The 17,269-nt window shown below is 40.1% G+C and overlaps 2 protein-coding genes across 4 annotated transcripts in view; one reads left to right on the top strand and one right to left on the bottom strand.

Moving 5' to 3' along the window:
* Positions 1-17,269, top strand: part of LOC121493578 (peroxisomal succinyl-coenzyme A thioesterase-like) — a 43,422-nt gene that overhangs the window by 4,369 nt on the left and 21,784 nt on the right. The window contains exons 2-4 of one of the 3 annotated variants that reach the window (XM_041759569.1): positions 25-227; positions 1,805-1,847; positions 16,681-16,888. In XM_041759569.1, the coding sequence (XP_041615503.1) occupies positions 25-227; positions 1,805-1,847; positions 16,681-16,888 (454 nt within the window). Of the gene's footprint in view, positions 1-24; positions 228-1,804; positions 1,848-2,111; positions 4,224-16,680; positions 16,889-17,269 lie in introns of those variants that run through there. The other 2 variants (XM_041759570.1, XM_041759567.1) reach the window with 2 other exon arrangements.
* The window catches only part of HEATR4 (HEAT repeat containing 4), a 91,098-nt gene that overhangs the window by 58,463 nt on the left and 15,366 nt on the right, over positions 1-17,269 (bottom strand). The window lies entirely within an intron of this gene.

The raw sequence follows: 17,269 nt of genomic DNA, 5'->3' as shown, positions 1-17,269 counted from the left end.
TTTTGTGTTTTGTTTCTTCCAAAGAACCTGGGCCCTTTCCAGGGATTGTGGACATTTATGGAGTTGGAAGTGGCCTTCTGGAATATCGAGCTAGTCTGTTGGCTGGCAAGGGTTTTGCTGTGATGGCTCTGGCTTACCATAACTATGAAGATCTCCCCAAGGGCCTGGAGATCCTCCACCTGGAGTACTTTGAAGAAGCTGTGAACTACCTTCTGGATCACCCTCAGGTTGGAACTTCTTTAGGTTTTATGATCTACATGTCAGATGTCCTCATAACTGCTCTTAATTTTCACAGAATGTGATAAATTCACTACAGCCCCTCCCCGTCCCTAACGCAAGCTACTACCATTTAGAGTCACTTCTCATAGACAGTTTCTATGCAATTTTATGTTCTCATATTTCCTGCTAGTAAAGATGTTCTTAGTTGGTTTGGAATTTTAAATCCCAGTATTTTATAGTATATCATAATAGGCCCAGACATGTTTGAAACAGGATATAGGAAGTAGAGGGAAAGGGGAAAGGAATCACTATCTCCAGAAGGCAGTAGGTTAAAAGAACTGGGCAACCAAAGAACTGGAGTAATCAGAAGTGTTTTGAGGGTTATAGGGCTCAGGGTATCCAAGGATCAGGAGATAAGCCTTGCTTATTTTACAGTTCAGAGCTCAGTGGACAGGAGGCTTTGGAACTCTTAGAAAAGGTGATATGGTGCAGTGGCACCAGCATGAATGTGGATAGACAAGAGTTAAATGTAAGTTTTGATTCACAAATTGCAAACTAGCCCCATGAACTTGCTTTTTCCTCCTCTGAAAAGTTGAGATGATAATAATATATCATTTAATTTCTAGTGCTTTTCCTCTAGAAGGAATAAATGGTTGAAACCAATCAAGGGTGATATTGTAGAAGAAGCCCATAAGGAAAAGAAGACTGCTGTTGAGAGGTGAATCAGATGGCCATTTGTAATAGGAGATGTTGGTAATGTTGGCAAGAGCAGTCCTTGCAGAATAGCACAGACCCAAACTACCCTGAGAGGATTTGGGTAAAGAAGGGAAGACAAAAAGAACAACTTAGATAACTGGTCCCCACAAATTTGCTGTAAATGAGAGTAGAAAACTAGGGCAGAGTGGATGTAAGGGCGAGGGTTTGTTGTGAAAATAGAGCAGTAAGTATGCCCATGGGAATGGGCCAGTACAGAGGAAAGTGACGAAGAAGGAGAGAGCTGATATAATTGCAGCGGCAAGTCCTGGAGAATGAGAGTGGAGGAGATACCAAGTGCAAGCATCAGGGGGGCCTCTAATAAGCACGGAGGGAGTTTGGAAACCCAAGAGAAGGCAGAGAACTTGAGCTCCTGTGGAACTAAGTAGATCCTGCAGGGGGAAAAGAGGAGGAGTTCCTACTGGAAAGCTTTATTTTCTCCAGCTGGTATGAAGAGCTGACAGTGAAAGGGAACAGGGTTAAAGGTTAAAAGGTTTGAGGTTGTAGGAGAGATGTGATATGGTCTTCTGGAGAAGTGGAAAGCAAACTTAAGTGAAATGAGGCAGGATGGATGAGAAACATGGATGCTGAGAAGCCAAAGTATCTAATATATCCTCTACATGGTTGTTGAAATCACCAAGAATGATGATGGAGCAATTGCAGAAAGGAAGATAAGAGGGGAAGAATAAGTCAATACTCTAAGGTTGCAAAAGTTGGCAAATAGTAGAGCCCAGATTCAGGCTTATTTCTACCTACTTTCCAATTCTGGGCACTGTTCATCAATTGCACTGTTCATGGTCTCATTCTCCTTCCTCCTCTGTCCTTTTCTCAGGTAAAGGGTCCGGGAGTCGGGCTGCTTGGCACTTCCAAAGGAGGTGAGCTCTGCCTCTCCATGGCCTCATTCCTGAAGGGCATCACTGCCTCCGTCATAATCAATGGCTCCGTGGCCAATGTTGGGGGAACCTTACACTACAAGGATGAGATCCTGCCCCCTGTGGGCCTAGACCTAAATCGAATGAGGGTGACCAAAGATGGCTTGGCAGACATTTTGGATGTCCTGAATAGCCCTTTGGAAGGAGCTGACCAGAAGAGTTTCATTCCCGTGGAAAGGGCTGAGAGTGCCTTTCTGTTCCTTGTAGGTCTGGATGACCACAACTGGAAGAGTGAATTCTATGCTAATGAGGCCTCTAAGCGCTTACAGGCCCATGGTAGGGAGCAGCCCCAGATCATCTGTTACCCTATGGCAGGGCACTACATTGAGCCTCCTTACTTCCCCATGTGCCAGGCTTCCCTACACACCTTGGTGGGTGGTCCTGTCATCTGGGGAGGGGAGCCCAGGGCTCATGCCATGGCCCAGGTGGATGCTTGGAAGCAGCTCCAGACTTTCTTCCACAAACACTTGGGTGGGGAAAAGTTAGGGGGACTCTCCTGAAAAGATAACCCATTATCTGCAGGTTAGGAGGATGAGACTAATGTATACTAAGCAGCAGCAGTTAAAAACAGTTCATCCATTGTGTCATGATAACACTTTTTGGGTTTTTATTCCTTTCTCTTTATTATTTTTTTTAATATTTATTTATTATTCATGAGAGAGAGAGAGAGAGAGAGAGGCAGAGACACAGGAGGAGGGAGAAGCAGGCTCCATGCCAGGAGCCTGATGCGGGACTCGACCCCGGGACTCCAGGATCGCTCCCTGGGCCAAAGGCAGGCGCTAAACCACTGAGCCACCCAGGGATCCCCTATTCCTTTCTCTTTAAATGCCATTACCATTAAAAATCGTCTCCATACAAATTATGTCAGGAATGAAAAGAGAGCCTAAGAATAAGCAGCTTTTTAAAGGTTAAATATTGGAACATTACAGGTGAAGCTGCCACCTACTTCCAGTGCTCTCCCTGCTGTCACCACTGTCAGGGAGCAGAATTCCTGTCCTGTCATGTGTCCTTCCAGCTGGACTAAGAATCACATTGACAAGAGATAGATGAACAGAGAAAATCAAATCCGAAAGCATATGCACAGAAAATCCACACAGACATGGAAATTCCAAAGTCAGTCAGGCAAAATGAGGTCTGTACATCATTCTGAGTTAAGGAGGAAAGGTTAGAGGTCTAGGACTTGGAAGGGAAGGAATGCAATTCACAGAGCAATAAAAAGATCAGGTGTTTGGTGATTAGATAATTTTCCCTGCCATACCGATGGGTCACTCAGATCAAATTTATCTCTGTTGATAACCCTCATCCTGGTAAAGACCCTCAGTTTAGATTCTTCCATAGTTGAGGAACGAGAGTTTCTCTTGAGCCTGTAGGGCCTTGATTGCCTTCAGCTCAAAATAATCTTCTAGCCAAAGTGGCCCATTCTTCACTGGGCTGTCATACTCCACAAAATAACCTTTGTGAGGATCTTCATGTGTGTCCTTTCACATACTATGCTTTCACATGCATATACATACCATTGAAAAAAAGGCATTTTGTTGCATAAATGTCAGTTAAAAAATATTGATTTTACAAAACAAGTAAGTGGTGGGAAGAGGCAGCTTTTATTTTACATAAACCTTCTGCCACAGCAACACATGGGAGTGACAATGGTTTCAGTCCAGGAAGGAGAAAAGCAGCTGGGGAAGGAAATATGCTTCCAGGGCACCAACTGTATGTCACTCATTTAATCTTCACAACTATGGGAGGCAGGTGAAAGAATATGTGCAAGCACAAGCTCTTGTTCACAACATTTTAAAGCAAATACAGTCTGTGAGAGCCAATGATTGCTATTCACAGTTCTTTAGTTAAAGAAAGATGACCCCAATATCAATCTAAAACTCTCCACCCTAGTAATGAAAATTCAGATATATGCATATTGGGCATTATAAACTAGCAAGGTTGTTTCTCATAATTAACCAGAAAGGCTTAGAAATTGATGGTTACATCCATGGGCCATAAGACTAAACTTCCGGAGTGGAGAGGTATTCAAGATAATATTTACAAATAATATTTGGAAACATATTTACAATTACAGAAAAAGAACAGGAAGATTATTAAGATGTAAACATGGCAACTTGATCTTTTTTTCTTAATATGGATTATGATTTCTATAATTTATATTTCCCTTCCTCTTCTGTTTTATCATTGAATTTTCTAAATTGCTACATTACTGAAAATTCAGATTCAGACAGCACCTAAATAAATCAAAGGTCATCGTGAAAAAAAAAAGCTGTTAGTAAGCGTGCTAACTAGAGGCTTGTGGTCTCTGGCTCTACCAAGCCAGAACTAAAACGGAAGAAAATTGAGAGCCAAAAGAAACAAAAAGGTATGAAAGAGTTGAAGATTGTTTGTTTTTTACACGAAGAAAATGTAGTGCTTATACTTTCTAGTCTCCACTCACCTCAGCCAGCTCAGGGATGCCTCCTCTGCCCGTGGCCAAGAATGTAATGGCGGGCAGGTGGCTTTCTCTCTTTGTACTACTGATTGTGCTTTCTGCATGTTTTCCTTGGCACATGGGCAAGAAAAACCAGACTGGTTTAACTATACTCTCCAAAGTAATTTCTTCACTGTTTATCATGCTGGAATACCGAGTGTCCCCAAAGAGTCTGGAGCAGGTTTCTCTGAGAGAGCCTCAGGACAGAAACAAAAAGATGTTAAGAGCGTGGATGACCATGTCCCTTGTACACTGGGCCCTTGCAGTGGACCCAAGGGGGAGAGGAGCCCCTCCTTTAATCCCTTCTGAAGTAAGATGGCTGTATAAACAAGTGGGGGAAATAACATTCTAGTGTAGAGGTAAAACAGAATAAAAGTGTCAAAGGGTCATTATTATATAAGGATGGGACAAACCACATCTAACTTGGTGGAGAGGTGGGGAGGACTTACAAGAAGTGGCATTTCAGATAGGACTTGAAATATGAGGAGGGGACCCCTGAGTGGCTCAGCGGGTTTAGCACCACTTTCGGTCCAGGGCATGATCCTGGGGTCCCGGGGTTGAGTCCCACGTCGGGCTCCCTGCAGGGAGCCTGCTTCTCCCTCTGCCTGTGTCTCTGCCTCTCTCGCTCTCTCTCTGTGCGTGTCTCTCGTGAATAAATAAATAAAATCTTTTTTAAAAAAGAAAGAAATAGGATTTAAAATTGGTTTATGGCTTTTTTTCTTTAAAGATAATATATGTTTATTGTAGAAACTTAGGAAATACTGAAAACTATAAAGTAGTCAAAAGGCAGGCAGCTATACTTAATTACTCATTACCAAAGTGTATGTTATGGAAAGGGGGACAGGGAGTAACTCTGGAATGGAGAAGGGTAACAAACACTACCTTAGCCAAGTAAACATCAGCAATAAATTGTGTTGATTCCATATAACCTTGATATGACTGACATGCTGAAAGTGGCACTTCACCTCTGCAGTCTTCCTCCCCAGAAACTATAACTCTAGGCTGATCATGTGTCCAAATTAAGGGATGTTCTGCAAAATACCTGACTACAATACAACTGTCAAGGCCATCAAAAACAAAATGTCTGAGAAACCATCACAGCCAAGAAGAGCCTTAAGGAGACATGACTAAATGTAATATGGTATCTTAGATGGGATACTTGAACAGAAAAAGGGTATTAAGGAAAAACTACAGAAATCTGGACAGAGTATGGAGTTTACTTAATACTAATATACAATATTGGTTCATTAGTTGTGACAAATGTGCCATAGTAATGTAAGATACTAACAAAAGGAGAAAGTATGTGCTGGATATACAGAAAATCTGTTATTTTGCAACTTTTCTGTAAATTGAAAAATTTAAAAATAAAAGGTTTATCTAAGTATTTATTTTATTTTTTTAATTTTTATTTATTTATGATAGTCACACACACAGAGAGAGAGGCAGAGACACAGGCAGAGGGAGAAGCAGGCTCCATGCACCGGGAGCCCGATGTGGGATTCGATCCCGGGTCTCCAGGATCGCGCCCTGGGCCAAAGGCAGGCGCCAAACCGCTGCGCCACCCAGGGATCCCTATCTAAGTATTTAAAAAAGAAAGCACAATTAAAATTTTGGTATACTTCATTTCCTTCCAGTCTTTTTGTATATACATATGTGTATTCATATTTTAACCATATACATAGATTTTTATCCTGCTTTTCTCGGACCTAACATCTTACACTGAGCATGATACCAAACCTCTAAATGTTAACAATATTTCATAATCTATAATTACTTTATTACTTTATTTATTTAAGATTTTATTTATTTACTCATGAGAGACACAGAGACAGAGACACAGGCAGAGGGAGAAATAGGCTCCACGCAGGGAGCCCGACGTGGGACTCGATCCAGGGTCTCCAGGATCGCGCCCTGAGCTGAAGGTGGTGCTAAACCGCTGAGCCACCTGGGCTGCCCTATACTTTTTTTAAAAAAGAATTTATTTATTCATGAGAGACACAGAGAGAGAGGCAGAGACACAGGAAGAGGGAGAAACAGGCTCCATGCAGAGAGCCTGATGAGGGACTCGATCCTGGGACTCCAGGTTCACGCCCTGAGCCAAAGGTAGACGCTCAACTACTGAGCCACCCAGGTGTCCCCATAAACTATAATTACTTAAGTGGTTTTCTATTTTGGGGCATCTAGGATTTATGTATGTATGTATGTATTTATTTATTTATTTTAAAGATTTTATTTATTTATTCATGAGAAAGAGAGACAGAGACATAGGCAGAGGGGGAAGCAGGCTCCCTGCAGGGAGCCTGATGTGGGACTCAATCCCAGGACCCCAGGATCACGACCTGAGCCAAAGGCAGACACTCAACCACTGAGCCACCCAGGTACCCCTGGACATTTAGGTTTTAAAAACAAGTTAGCTGTAATGATTAGTGTTGTGATTATGATTATTATCTTTGTAAATTCATTTCTGTGTAGATTACAAACCATTTCCTTGGGATGTAGAAGACTTTCTTATTAACTCAAGAAAGAATGAGGCTGAGAATATGTTTCTCCTTTAGGGATAATGAATAGGTTCCATACAATTTAAAAGAAGATTCTAGTGGGATGCATGGGTGGCTCAGCAGCTGAGCCGTCTGCCTTCGGTTCAGAGTGTGATCCCAGAGTCCTGGGATCGAGTCCTGCATCTGGCTCCCTTCATGGAGCCTGTTTCTCTCTTGCCTGTGTCTCTGCCTCTGTCTCGCTGTGTCTCTCATGAATAAATAAGTAAAATCTTAAAAAAAAAAAAAAAAAAAAAAGATTCTGGTTTAGGGGTGCCAGGGTGGCTCAGTCGGTTAAGTGTCCAATTCTTTTTTTTTTAATTTTTTTTTTGATAGTCACACAGAGAGAGAGAGAGAGAGAGGCAGAGACACAGGCAGAGGGAGAAGCAGGCTCCGTGCACCGGGAGCCTGACGTGGGATTCGATCCCGGGTCTCCAGGATCGCGCCCTGGGCCAAAGGCAGGCGCCAAACCGCTGCGCCACCCAGGGATTCCCCTAAGTGTCCAATTCTTGATCTCAGCTCCCAACAAAATTAACAAAAGCAGACCCACACAAAGATATATTGTAATTAAATTGGCAAAATATAGTGATAAAAAAATTTAAAAGCAGCAAGGCAAAAGAAGATGGAAATTTACAAGGGAAAACCCATAAGGTTAGGAGGAAAATTTTCAACAGAAGCTTTACAAGTCAGAAGAGAGTGGCATGATGTATTCCAAGTGCTGAATGGGAAAAATTTGGAGCCAAGAATACTCTATCCAGCAAGGCTATTATTCAGAATAGAAGGAGGAGTTTCCCAAACAAACAAAAAGTAAAGGCGTTCATGACCGCTAAACCAGCCCTGAAAGAAATATTAAAGGAACTCTTTAATATTTAATATGGAGATCAAAAATGACAGCATAAAGGTAGGAAACACAAAAGCAGTAAAAAATGAATATTTCTGTGAAAAGTCAGTCAAGGAATTCACAAAATAAAAGGATATAAAATATATAGCTAAAATGTGGGAAGGAGAGGGAAAACTTAAACAGTTATCAACTTAATATAGACTGCTATATGCAGAAGATGTTATATACATACCTAGTGGTAACCATATATCAAAACCCACTAATATACATGCAAAAAATAAAGAGAAAGAAATCCAAATATATCAATAAAGAAAAGTGCAGAAAAAAATCTTCAGAAACAACCCCAAACAAACAATAAAATGACAATAAATGCATACTTATCAATAATTGCATTGAAAACAAATAATTACGTTGAATATAAATGGACCAAATGTTCCAATCGAAAGACATAAGGTGACGAAATAAATAAAACCCAAGATCTACATATATGCTACCTACAAAAGACTCATTTTAGACATAAAGACACCTGCAGATTGAAAGAGAGATAGAGAAACATCCATCATGTAAATGGATGTCAAAAGAAAGCCAGAATAGCAATACTTTTATTGCATAAAATTGACTTTAAAAAAAGATGGGGGATGCCTGAGTGGCTCAGCGGTTAAGTGTCTGCCTTCGGCCCAGGGTGTGATCCTGGAGTCCTGGGATCAAGTCCCATATTGGGCTCCCTGCATGGAGCCTGCTTCTCCCTCTGCCTATGTTTCTGCTTCTCTCTCTGTGTGTGTGTATCTTATGAATAAATAAATTTAAAAAATCTTAAAAACAAGGGACAAAGAAGGACTCTATATAATAATAAAAAGGTCCAACAAGAAGATATAACAATTATAAATATTTATGACCCAACCTGGGAACGCTCAAATACATAAAACAGTTAATAACAAACATGAACTAATTGATAATAATACACTAATTGTAGGGGGCTTTAACACCCCACTTACATTGATAGATCACCTAAGCAGAAAATCAGCAAAGAAAAAATGGCTTTGAATGACACACTGGAGCAGATGGAATTTCACAGATATAATCAGAACATTTCATCCTAAAATAGCAGAATACACATTCTATTCAAGTACACACAGAACATTCTCTAGATCACATATTAGCTCACAAAACAAGTCTCAACAAATCCAAGATTGAAGTCATACCATGCATCTTTTCTGACTGCAATGCTGCGGAAATTAGAAGTCAACCACAAGAAAATATGTGGAAAGATCACAAATATATAGAAGTTGAATAACATGCTACTGAACAATGAATAGGTCAACCAGGAAATAAAAAGAAGCTATCATTTCACAGAGCCCATATAAAGAAAAAGCCCTATCTTTTTCACAGAGCCCATGTAAAGTGAAACAAAGAAAATGCAGGCATTAGTGATGTAATCTATTCAGATTTCTGAAGGAGAATCAGCGAGTCAGTTGAGTATGAATTAGTACAGTCTCAAATGGTCAGAGCAAGGTGAGCGACCTCTCTTTTTCCCTACTACGGTAGAAATATTTCTGGAATATCTGATTGGAGAGTAAGTTTCTTTCCTGGAAATTGAATTATTAATTACAATAAAATCTAACTGAAGCATAAATAAAGTATAAATGTAGTTACAGCTTCTTACAAATAAAGATAGTGTCCTTCAGGGTGACCTGGACAGAGCAGGTGAAAGAGAGCCAGAGTTGCAAGGGCACATGTAATTTTCATTTGAAAGATGCTTCTTTTTCTCCAAAGTAGATGACAAAGAAAGAAGGGGTGCCTGTCTGGCTCAGTTGGAAGAATGTGAGACTCTTGATCTCGAGGTTACCAGTTTGAGCCCTACGTTGGGTATAGAGACTACTTAAATGAATAAAATAAATGAAAAAACTTAAAAAATTAATATAGGACTTAACAAAAATAAAACGAATTATACAACACAACCAAATGGGATTTATCTTAGCTAAGCAAAGCTGGTTCAACATTCAAAAAATCTATTAATTGGGGGGCGTGGGTGGCTCAGTCGGTTGAGCAACTGCCTTCAACTCAGGTCATGATCTTGAGGTCCTGGAATAAAGCCCCAAGTCAGGATCCTTGCTCAGTGGGGAGGTTGCTTCTCCCTCTCCTTCTGCCTCTCCCCCTGCTTGTGTGCTTTCTCTCTGTATGGCAAAAAAATAAAATCTTTTTAAAAAATCTATTAATGAAGTCCATCATATCAACAGGCTAAAAAAGGAAAATTACATGATCAGTAGATGCAGAAGAAAGCATCTGACAAAATCCAACACCCATTAATGATAAAAATTCTCCGAAAAGTAGGAATAAAGGGGAACTTGCTCAAATTGATAAAGAATATCTACAAAAGCCCTACGGCTAACATCAAACTTCTAGTTTCTCACTAAGATCAGGAACAAGGCAAGGATGTTCCCTCTCACTACTCCTTTTTAACATCATACTGGAAATTCAACCTAATGCAGTAAGACAAGAAAAGGAAATAAAAGGTATTCAGATTGGGAAGCAATAATTCAAACTGTCTTTGTTCACAGATGACACGACCATCTTTGCAGACAATACAAAAGAACTGACAAAAAAGCTAGAACTAATATGCAATTACAGCAAGGTTGCAGTATACAAGGTTAATATACAAAATTCAATCACTTTCTTATATACCAGAAATGAGCAAGTGGAACTTGAAGTTAAGAACACAATACCAGGGACGCCTGGCTGGCTCAGTCAGTTAAGTGTCTGCCTTCGGCTCCGATCATGATCCCAGACTCCTGCGATCCAGCTCCACCTTGGGCTCCCTCCTTGCTCAGTGGGCAATCTGCTTCTCACTCTCACTTTCCCCTAACTTCATGCTCTTGCTCTCTCTCTCTCTCTCTCTCAAATAAATGAATAAAATCTTTTAAAAAAAGGAATGCCTGGGTGGTTCACTGGTTGATCATCTGCCTTTTGCTCAGTCATGATCCTGGAGTCCCAGGATGGAGCCTGAGTCAGGCTCCCTGCTCAGCCAGGAGTCTGCTTCTTCTGCTCCCTCTGCCTCTCCCCCAACTCATGCTCGTTCTCTCCCTCTCTTTCATAAATAAATAAATAAATAAATAAATAAATAAATAAATAAATAAACAAACAATCTTTTAAAAAATGGACAAGAGACTTGAGCAGATATCTCAACAAAGAAGATATACAGGTGGCAAATAAGCACGTGAAAAGATGTTCAGCATTGTTTGTCATTAGAGGATGACAAATCAAAACAATGAGAAATCACTACGCACCTATTAGAATGCCCAAAACCCAGAACATTGTCCACACCAAATACTGGCAAGGATGTAGAGTAACAGTAACTGTCATCCATTATTAGTGGGAGTGCAAAATGGTACATCCACTTTCAAAGACAGTTTGGCTATCTCTTAAAAAAACTAAGCATACTCTTACCATATAGTCCAGCCATCCCCTTCTTTGGTATTCCAAGGATCTGAAAACTTATATTCATGCAAACATCCCATTTTCTGACCATTACCTCCACTTTCCCACATTTCCTGTCTTCTAACTCACTCTCTAGTACTCTGATTAAATCCTTCCACCCACTAGGGCCTATAATCCATTAATCCCTCCAATTTTTTTACTGTGCCCTTTCTTAGCCAGTCAAATATAACCATTTCCTTCCAAATACCATCAACCTTCACTTCTTCATACTGGTTTGGCAGAATTCCAGCCCTCGTTAAATGCTCTCTGGAAATTCTGTATTTGCATCAGGGCACTTGAATGTGGCTGGAGGAAAAAAAAACAAAAACGACTATACTGACTGTCTCACTTTAAATCTCATATCCTTATAGATTTTTAAGATCTCTTTGTTCTCTCCCACTGAACAAGCTTGAGCAAGGTGCACTGCCAGCAGTCCCAGGCATCTTCTTCCCAGACTCAGCCACAATACAGCAACTGTACTTGTGATGCTGGTGTTCACCCTGAGCCTTCTGCTCCATCAGAGTCCTCACTCCCTCACCCAGTGAAGCACCGCACACTCCACTCTCCTTCTAGAACCCCTGTGAGCTGCATATCCTGCTGGTGGGAAGCCCAGTGCACCAGCTTGTGATGCCCCTGCTCCTCCCAGCTGCCTCTTCCCCACCCTGCCGCTTATCTTGGGGTTCAAGACCAAGGACATCATCAAGGAGCATTGCAAGGACTGTTACAGGGTGAAGAGGCAGATGTAGTTCCTTTCATTGTGAAATAATATACAAAACTACATTACTTCCTTGAGGAATGGTACCACCTTATTGAAAGAAAAATAAAATTTAAACATTGCCTAATCAAAATAAATAAAGTAAAATAAAATCTCTTTATTCTCAGGGTGTCTGGGTGGCTCAGTGGTTGAGAGGTTTGCCTTTGGCTCAGGTGGCGATCCGGGGGGCCTGGGATTGAGTCCTGCATCAGGCTCTTCACAGCCTGCTTCTCCCTCTGCCTATGTCTCTGCCTCTGTCTCTGCCTCTCACGAATAAATAAATAAAATCTCCAAAACAAAACAAAACAAAACTTTTTATTCTCAGTCACTGAGATGAGTAAAAATCTCTCAATTTGATTGGGGATTTTTTTTTCTCCTTTCAGTTACGATGATTTTGCATTTTATATTTTCAGACTGTTTTTAGAAACATAATATCTTCCTATTAAAGCAAACTTTTCATCACCATACCTTTAATTACAAAGAAAAGACTCTTCTAAGTAATACTTTTTGCCCTAGTTTACTTTGCTTCAATTAATATAGCCACAGCAGCTTTATTTTTGTTAGTATTTATATAGTATATATTTTTCTTTCCTTTCACTTTGAATCTTCCAGTATCTTAATATTCAACCTGTGTCTCCTCCAATAAGTAGCATGTAGTTTAATTTTTCAAAAGCCAGTTTGACAGTCTTTGTCTTTTTACTGGATTACTTAGTCCATTTATGTTTAATGGAATTAACATATTGAGTTTATATCTACCATTTTACTATTTGCTTTTTTGTTGTTGGTGTCACTTTAAACTCATATCCATAAACCTTTAAATAGGCCCTTAATAATCAGTGTGCATGGTTCATTTCAGCTCCTTCACTGCCAAACCTGGGGGAAGAATTGCTTTAGTTTCTCTGCCTTCTCTTCATCTTCAATGACCAAGGAATAAAGGACTTCATTTTCTGTGGCACCAAGCAATGAACTTACACAAATTCCCATCATCACATTGACCCACCTAAAAGCATTTGTACTCCTATAATCTGTCTTCTTTCCTCTCATTACAGATGAGCAGTTCATGCTTCTATCTTGTCAACGCTTCTACTTGCTTTCTATTTCCTGTACTTGTCTATTCAAAGGCATAGTTCCAACATTTTCTTCTCTTTTTTCTATATAATTCCCATCAGCTTAAAACATGCTGTTATTTCTGCCATCTTAAACACAAAGTAAGAAACAAAAACTTCTTGGGGCTCCTGGCTGGCTCAATTGGAGGAGTGGGTGACTACTGGTCTTGGGGTCATGGGTTTAAGCCCCAATGCTGGGTGTAGAGATTACTTTAAAAATTAAACAAAACAAAAAACAAAACAAAAAACAAACAAAAAAAATTAAACAAAACAAACAAAAACAAGCTTCTTAATTCCATTTCTGTCCAGTTTCTCTGTTCCTCTTCATCATAAAATTTCCAGAAAGAATTATATCTACTTGTTGTCTCTCATTTCTCTCCTGCAATTTTCTCTTAAAATTTCCTGAAATCTTTTAAATTCAAATTTTTGCCTCCACTACTTCACATTTTAATTAGTTTGTAAGAAAAACATTGCAAAAATCATGGAAGTTTCTTAGCAGAATTTTAATTGAAGCCTTTGCATAATTAGTGAGCAAGAAGAAAAGATTAATATTATGATTTAGAACAACCATTGATGAGCTTCTTCAATTTGATTTGATATATCTTTTTTAAAAAAAAGGTTTTATTTATTTATTCATGAGAATACACAGAGAGGAGAGAGAGAGACAGAGACACAGGCAGAGGGAGAAGCAGGCTCCATGCAGGGAGCCTGATGTGGGACTCAATCCTGGGTCTCCAGGATCACGCCCTGAGCTGTAGGCGGCGCTAAACCGCTGAGCCACCAGGACTGCCCCATGATTTGATATATCTTGGTGAGAAATCTTTTTTAGCTAAGATAGCATTTAAAACAAAGTATAAAACAAACTGAACCTAGAACTAGACATTTAAATCACAAAATTGTAAGTATTTTAAAATATACCAAAGCAGTTTAACTTACATGGTTCACTCCAAAAATAAACGTATTACATTTACTTAAAATACATACGTAAAACATTTACTTAAAATACATAAAAATAGGGCAGCCCGGGTGGCTCAGCGGTTTAGCGCTGCCTTCAGCCCAGGGCCTGATCCTGGAGACCCGGAATTGAATCCCAAGTCGGGTTCCCTGCATGGAGCCTGCTTCTCCCTCTGCCTGTGTCTCTGTGCCCCGCCCCCCACCCCCCGCCGTCTCTCATGAATAGATAAATAAAATCTTAAAAAAAAAAAAAAAAAAAAAAGAGGGATCCCTGGGTGGCTGAGCGGTTTAGAGCCTGCCTTTGGCCCAGGGTGTGATCCTGGACTCCTCAGGATCGAGTCCCACATCAGGCTGTCTGCATGGAGCCTGCTTCTCCCTCTGCCTGTGTCTCTGCCTCTCTCTCTCTCTCTGAGTGTCTCTCATGAATAAATAAAATAAATCTTTAAAAAATACATTAAAATAGAAAATACATTTACAATGTATTATGTAAATGTTATATGAATAGATATTTTAATAAGAGAAAAATGTCGATATTAAAATAAGGTGCAAAATTATTTTAAAGTACTATGTATCTTATCCCATTCTTTAAAATCTTTTTTTGCATTTCAGCAGCTTTATGAAAATATACATCACATATCATAAAGATCACCCTTTTAAAGTATCTTATTCAGTGATTTTTAGTATATCCGTAGTTATCAGTCATCAATACTATCTGAATCCAGAACATTTTCATCAATTTTCATCAACCCACAAAAGAAACCCCATATCCACTGACAGTAATTTCCATTCCCTCCTCCTCCAGCTCCTAGCTACCACTAATCTACTTTCTGTCTCTGGATTTGCCTGTTCTGGATATTTCATGTAAATGGAATCATTTTTTATGTGGCCTTCTGTGTTTCCCTTCTTTCATAATATTTTTACACTCCATCCATGTTGTAATATGCATCAATACTTCATTTCTTTCCTTTTAAGTAAGTGCTAGGCCCCATATAGGGCTTGAACTCATGACCTCAAGTACAAGAGTCACATGCTCTACTGACTGAGCCAGCCAGGTGCCCCTGAAATGAATATTTCATTTCTCTTTATGGCTGAATAATATTCTATTGGAGAGATGCTATATTATTGATCCCTTCACCTGTTAATGGCTATTTAAGTTGTTTTCTGTCAGGAGCTATTATAAAGTAAGCTGTTATGAACGTCTCTATACAAGTCTTTGCATGGACATATGTCTTCTCTTGGGTATAGACCTAGGAGTGGAATTGCAGGTCAAATATTTACTCTGTGTTTAATATATTGAGGAATTGCCAAACCATTTTTCAAAGAGGTCATACCATTTTACACTCCCAACAACAGTGAGAAATCCAATTTCTCTACATCCTCACCAACATTCTCTTTTTTATTACAAACAATGTAGTGAGTAGGAAGTAGTATTACATTATGGTTTTTAACTCCCATTTTCCTGATGGCTAACGACGCTGGGCATCTTTTCATGTACTTATTGGTCATTTGTATATCTTCTTTGGAGAGAGGTCTGTTTAGCTCCTCCACTCACATTTCAGTTAGGTTGTATGTCTTTTAATCAAGTTGCAAATGTTTTTATATGTTCTGAATACCAGCTGCTTATCAGAAAGATGATTTGCAAATATTTTCTCCCATTCTTTGGGTTATGTTTTCACTTTCTGGATGGCATCATTTGCACAAAAGTTTTAAAGTTTGATGTGGCCCAATTTATTTTTTCTTTTTTTTGCTTATGCCTTTGGTGCTATTTAAGAAATCACTCTTAATCCAGGATCCCAAAGATTTATTCCGGGTTTTTTTTCTAAGAGTTTTATAGTTTCAGCCCTTACATTTAGACTTATGATTCATTAAGCGTTTGTAATTTGATATTTTCCAGTAAAGATTTCTTATTTAAAAAAAAAAAAGATCCATTTATTTATTCATGAGAGACAGAGAGGGGCAGACACAGGCAGAGGGAGAAGCAGGATCCTCACAGGGAGCCAGATGTGGGAGTAGATCGTGGAACCCCAGGATCAGGCCCTGAGCCAAAGACAGATGCTCAACTTCTGAGCCATCCAGGCGTCCCTCCAGTAAAGATTTCTTAAACAGTGGTTTTAAAGTGAGTTGAAGTGAAAAGCTAGAGCAAATTATCTGGGGGATTTGGACCCCCAAATCAAGTCTCTGGCAGTTATTAAGATATTACATATTACATTAGGGCTTTAATGTATTTTTCTAATCTACAATCCCATTTGAGTTCCATATCCGGTAGGATTTTACTGTTATGTATTAATACTGTGAGACCCAAGTCGATGGAGAGCCTTATCTGCCCCAAGCTAAGGCTCAGATGGCCAGGACACACGCAGTGCTGCCACTCGTGGGTACCTGGACAACAAAGCCCAAGCCAGGGCTCTGACACTTGTTAGTGCTGTCACCCTGTGCAGGTAGTGAAGGTTCTCTGAGGGCTCAATTTCCTCCTCCATAATAAAGGAAAAGGAATGCAGCCCTTAAAGATGAAATGATATATGTCTGGGATATAACAGATGTATAAGAAGAAGTCGCTCCTATGAATAGTATTGTTTACTAAGGAATTTCTGCTTAGGCAATCCTAGACACTGCATCTCTAACGCTTTACATTTTCCAAAGATTGCCCTTCTTCAAGGAGAGGGTGGAGTTCCAGAAACTCTGCCTGTCCTCATACACTCCAGTCCTACCAGTCTGGCTGGAGGGAGACAAGGGTTGCGTTCCAGAGGCGGGCTGAGCACCACGCCCAGATTTCAGGAGGCCCCGCGCACCCCGCCTGGCCTGGGACAACCACCTGCGGCGTTAGCCTCCGGCGCGTTCCCCGAACGAGGCCCACCGCCTGCGGCGCCCAGACGCCTCCGGACGCGGCCCCGCCTCCCGCCGCTCCTATGGGAGCCTTACACTACCAGGATGAGATCCTGCTCCCTGGGGGCCTAGACCCAAATCCAAGGAGGGTGACCAGAGGGGGCTTAGCACACATCTTGGATGTCCTGAATAGCCAAGCAGCGACCCAGGGAGTAATAGAATACTAATGAGATGTAAAACAACTAAAAGTTCAAAAAGCAAATACAATTTTAGTTCTTTGCTATCTTCTTTGTGGATGAGTAAGGATTCACTTGGTTCAAATAAATTTTAAGTTACATTCCTGCTTAGGCATATGGAGCTTTATGATTTAGTTGTTTCAATAAGTAAGACATTATCTAGATGAATT

The sequence above is a fragment of the Vulpes lagopus genome, chromosome 6 (genome assembly GCF_018345385.1).
Source record: "Vulpes lagopus strain Blue_001 chromosome 6, ASM1834538v1, whole genome shotgun sequence".
NCBI classification, from domain to species: Eukaryota; Metazoa; Chordata; class Mammalia; order Carnivora; family Canidae; genus Vulpes; species Vulpes lagopus.
The sequence above is the reverse complement of the archived record's forward strand: the minus strand, read 5'-3'. Positions and strand labels throughout refer to the sequence as shown.